At 42.0% G+C, this 5,148-nt stretch overlaps 1 protein-coding gene across 2 annotated transcripts; it reads right to left on the bottom strand.

Moving 5' to 3' along the window:
- Window positions 1-421: 421 nt before the first annotated feature.
- On the bottom strand, window positions 422-5,144 carry LOC127597006 (tubulin alpha-1 chain-like). Of its 2 annotated transcripts, none has more exons than XM_052059880.1 (4): window positions 4,930-5,144; window positions 2,571-2,790; window positions 2,360-2,508; window positions 422-1,633 (listed from the first exon to the last, which is right to left on the bottom strand). In XM_052059880.1, exons 2-4 carry the CDS (start codon window positions 2,686-2,688, stop codon window positions 656-658), a joined length of 1,245 nt encoding a protein of 414 aa, XP_051915840.1. In that variant the 5' UTR covers window positions 2,689-2,790; window positions 4,930-5,144; the 3' UTR covers window positions 422-655. The 2 variants fall into 2 exon arrangements, with proteins under 2 accessions (XP_051915840.1, XP_051915838.1); XM_052059878.1 differs by having other exon boundaries at window positions 2,360-2,461.
- Between the last annotated feature and the right edge of the window lie 4 nt (window positions 5,145-5,148).

The following is a 5,148-nucleotide window of genomic DNA, read 5'->3' as shown; positions in this document are numbered from 1 at the left end:
TATTTCATTTATATGACAAAGGCACCCCCCCCCCCCCAAAAAAAACATAGTACTGTACTGAGTTTACTTTTGCAAAATAACAAAATTATCTTAAAGTGGTTTCTCATGAGCTAGATGTCAAAACTCCAGATTTAAGGCAATATTTGATTGGTAAATATTCAAAACATTTTACAACAATTTCATTTGAAAGAGACAATATTTGATTGGTAAATATTATTTTTTAAACAGAAACCATTTCAATTTCTATCTATCAATCAAAATTGAATGAAACTTGCACTATCCCACCGACATCGGGACAGGTCCCGTTTTTGTTTAAATATTACAGCTAATGTAAACCCAGTTGATTTTAAAATTATTTAGGTCAACTTCTATTCTCAAGATTAGATTTTGCCAATTACATTCAGAATAGATTCACCAAGTGAAATGAATTCTGAGGACATGAACAACACTATTTTTAATCAGCCTTCCAAACATTATTTGCATTATTAGGATCAGGATATACAAAAATATCAATTCATATATTAAGCGATCCCTAATCGTCAAGATGAATCGATGAGGGGCATATGACGGAGCACATATATCTTTACTCCCGATTCACTTTTGCCATTTCAGTGACCAATACAAGTTTCCCAAACATATTGTGAGGTTTGAACATTTAAAAATATTCAGCCTCTCTGAGGGCATCGTCCACGGAGTCGGCGCCGACCTCCTCGTAGTCCTTCTCCAGTGCGGCCATGTCCTCACGGGCCTCATTGAACTCGCCCTCCTCCATGCCCTCCCCCACGTACCAATGGACAAAGGCGCGCTTGGCATACATCAGATCAAACTTGTGGTCGAGGCGGGCCCAGGCCTCGGCGATGGCGGTGGTATTGCTGAGCATGCACACGGCCCGCTGCACCTTGGCCAGGTCGCCTCCGGGCACGGCTGTAGGTGGCTGATAGTTGATGCCCACCTTGAAGCCGGTGGGGCACCAGTCCACGAAATGGACGGTGCGCTTGTTCTTGATGGAGTTGATGGCAGCGTTCACGTCCTTGGGCACCACATCGCCACGGTACAGCAGGCAGCAGGCCATGTACTTACCATGGCGGGGGTCGCACTTCACCATCTGGTTGGCGGGGTCGAAACACGAGTTGGTGATCTCGGACACCGACAGCTGCTCGTGATAGGCCTTCTCAGCCGAGACCACTGGCGCATAGGTGGCCAGCGGGAAATGGATGCGTGGGTAGGGTACCAAGTTGGTTTGGAACTCCGTCAGGTCCACGTTCAAGGCACCATCAAAGCGCAGGGAGGCTGTGATGGACGACACGATCTGGCTAATAAGTCGGTTCAAGTTTGTATACGAGGGACGCTCAATGTCCAGGTTCCGGTGGCAGATGTCGTAGATGGCCTCATTGTCCACCATGAAGGCGCAGTCAGAGTGCTCCAGGGTAGTGTGTGTGGTCAGAATGGAGTTGTAGGGCTCCACAACAGCGGTGGAAACCCGGGGGGCCGGGTAGATGGAGAACTCCAACTTGGATTTCTTGCCGTAATCCACAGAGAGGCGCTCCATCAGCAGGGAGGTGAACCCCGAGCCGGTGCCACCTCCAAAGCTGTGGAACACCAGGAAACCCTGCAGGCCGGAACACATGTCGGCCTGGCAATGCACAAAAGAGTATTCTCATGACGCAAAAATTCTAACTTTGATACGGTACTGAAACCAGACCATGACAAAAACCTCAAACATCAGTCGAACTGTGCAGAGGTTTCTAAAGTGGTAACCTTTCCTTTTGAGTGGCAAGGCATCAAGGTACTGTACTGTACTGTATGTGCAACCCCATAAGATAGTGTTTCAAATTGTTTTACCTCTAATCCGAGCAGGCTTCCTCAGTTCATTCAACAGAAAGTATTTGTTTGTATTCATTTATTTTTCAGACTTGTGACTTGACAAAAATAATTCAGTTAAAAAATAACGTTTTCAACATGCATCGATGACTGGGCATGAGATCGTCAACAATGATAATTTTGAGAAGCTGAGTTTTAGTCATTGAATAAATACTAAATTTGACGTCAATGAGTACAAATTTTATGAAGTGAAATCTCAATCAAAATCATCATTTTCAGTAATTGCATAATCTTGAAGCCCAACTCAATTATATTTCATCATTTTATGTTTTGAGTTAGAACTGTAGCCATGGAACAAATGAAAGGCACAACTATTCTGTGTATTGCTTCCTAACGTCGTGTTTTTTTTTCCTTCTCAGAAATGCAAAGTATATCAGATACCCGAACACATTGCAAGGCTTGATTTACATAACACAAATGGTGAGTTTCCCCTTGCAGCAGAGTAGGCGATGTTGGTACCTTCCAGAAAGCTGCTCACCAATTTGCGTATCCTGTCAGCTACATGGTCGATGATCTCTCTGCCGATGGTGTAGTGTCCGCGGGCGTAGTTGTTGGCCGCATCCTCCTTACCTGTGATCAGCTGATTCGGGTGGAAGAGCTTACGATAGGTTCCGGTGCGCACTTCATCTATACATAAGATCTTGATGAGTCATTAGAACATTCACTACACGGATCAATGGTGGATTTACCGATGACGGTGGGCTCCAGGTCCACAAAGACCGCCCTGGGGACGTGCTTTCCCGATCCGGTCTCACTGAAGAAGGTGTTGGAGGAACCTTCGCCCCCGAAGGCAGTTTCACTGGGCATCTGACCGTCAGGGAGGATGCCGTGCTCCAGGCAGTACAGCTCCCAGCAGGCATTGCCGATCTGGACGCCAGCCTGGCCCACATGTATCGAGATACACTCGCGCTATGGAAGGAAAACAAGTATTTGTAAAAGCCCCGGAAAGTGTAAGGCAACTTTGAATAAGCTCGGACGGGTGAATTTTAGTCAACGTCGACTGCATCATCCTTAAACACGGCCACAACCTTTTTGATGTTTTCGACAAAACCAGGTTTATCCACGTGAGACGTCGTCAACAACTACAAATGATAATTAAATTCCCTTGCGCGAAATGGCGTAAAAGACAACCTAAAAAGACAACCAATTAGTGTGTACTTTCTAAGAGTACTCATTTTATCAAAGAGGAGACAAACAATAGATGCTGCATTTTCCTAAAACAAATTGTTGATGTTATTGTTCACAAAGACATACTATTTGTGTTGTACCTTTTTTTTCTTCGAGAGAGGACAGGACTGTCTTCCTGTTATTGGTGACTGCAAGCAGTTTGTAGTTTCTGCTTCATTTTAAATGTCAATAAATGTGGTTCTTTCTACAAATTCAGATTTGCATTTTTTTGCCCTTACGATACCCAACATGTACCATCAGCGTGAAAACACTTTAGTGCATGTATTATCACCTACAGCAGGATTTTTTTTGTCATTTTTAGGGGTGACGCATTCATGTAGGAGAGTAACTTTTGAATATCTGTCCACTGTCTAACCACTGTTCCAGAAAGGGTTCAAATTAAGTACCGAACTATGACTTGGCATACTGTCACAGCCCTACCCATAAAAAGTGGACCTCCTAGCTTTAGAGTCAGACTCATTCCAAGTTGTTCGGAGAAATAAAATAAAAATGCCTACCCAAGCATTGGATCATGGTATCAAGTCGATGCTGACCCCCCCCCCCCCCCCCCAAAAAAAAAGCCTTTATCACACTCACCATGTCTCCTGAAGCAGAAGTATGTGAGGGTTGGAATGAAAAGGCAACAGCGACAGTCTTAACTGTTACAGATGTTTAGTCTTGCTTTAAGGAGCAAGATGTTGTTTTTTCTTTTTGAAAGCTAAACTAGGTGCTAATTCCAATTGGTTGAGAAGCTCTTGAGTCCTTTTCTGAGCAGGCCAATCAAAGAGGTCTTTTTGTCAGGAGCATGCTCACTGGCGTCCTCTGACTGTATACCTCCACTTTTTTGCTGCAATTTAATTCACACATTCATTACAGTATCACATCATAAGGGCATGTGAAAAATACATTCTGCTATTAACAATTTGCTGTTTTGGATTGTATCACTTTTGATTCTACTTGCTCCGCCAAGCTTTTTCATATTTATTTAATTTTTGTTTAACTGTCATTGTTATGATAGACCATTATTAAAAATATGGCCATTCATTATCCGTATTGATGACGAAATGGTGAGAAGGTGAATAGGTTTTTATGCAATGTGCAATAATGTGCAAAAAAAGATTTTTGCACATTATTGCCTTGGCGGAGGACTGCACTATATTTGGCACTGCTCATTGCAAAGCTTATATCTCCAAATGTTGCAAATAAAACAACTACAACATATGTAATATGCCTTTGTCTCTATTATTGGTACTTCTTTTGGAGGTGGGTTCATGTTTTATACATACACAAAAAGAAAATGAAAGCTTGCTAAATTTGTGCTTTTCATTGGAGATCTATGTTCTGTTTGTCCACACCCTCTGTATCTCCGTGATTGTTCTTCAACGCTACAAAAACATGTAATGCTTATAATGTCTATACATACCAAAAAAATGAAATCAATCATTATTGACCCGGCAAAAAAATGCTCAGTTTGCTTGATGTTGGCCTGTGTCCTCTAAATGTTGGATTTTCTGTTTTTATGCATCCATCACCAAAACATTGTATTATTTCATCTTGAAATACTTAAAGCTGGTTTTCATTTTTTAACGCAAAATCAAATGCATAATTTACGTTTGCATTCAAATGTTCGAGGTTTGTTATTGTCATGCAATTGAAACAGCAAAAGTATTCCTGTTTCTTAAGCAAAATTAAAGTTGGGGGTTATTTTGTTGTTATACAAAAAACAAACATGTTTTGCGAAGAAATTTGGAGATACATGCTTTTTAGTGGCTAGTGAACAGTAGTTGTGTCCTAGAAATTTGTTGCATAAGGTAAGTGTACATCGATAGCAAATCATCAGGAGTGATGCCATTTTTCTTAGTTAACGTTACGAAAACCTACCGATGAACGTGGACTCCTGCTTTCACTGGCCGGTAAGCTTCTGCTACACTAACTTACGAACCATTCTTAAATCAAGTAGGATGCGAAATAATGGATGTTAATTATCTTTAACCAGAGCAGGTATTATTAGGGTCGGATGTCACAACGCTTGTGACGTTTATTCAAACGGCAACGTTTTCTGACGTCACACCAACTTGCTTATTGTGCCGTTCTGATACA

The sequence above is a fragment of the Hippocampus zosterae genome, chromosome 1 (assembly GCF_025434085.1).
Source record: "Hippocampus zosterae strain Florida chromosome 1, ASM2543408v3, whole genome shotgun sequence".
Classification (NCBI taxonomy): domain Eukaryota; kingdom Metazoa; phylum Chordata; class Actinopteri; order Syngnathiformes; family Syngnathidae; genus Hippocampus; species Hippocampus zosterae.
The sequence above is the reverse complement of the archived record's forward strand: the minus strand, read 5'-3'. Positions and strand labels throughout refer to the sequence as shown.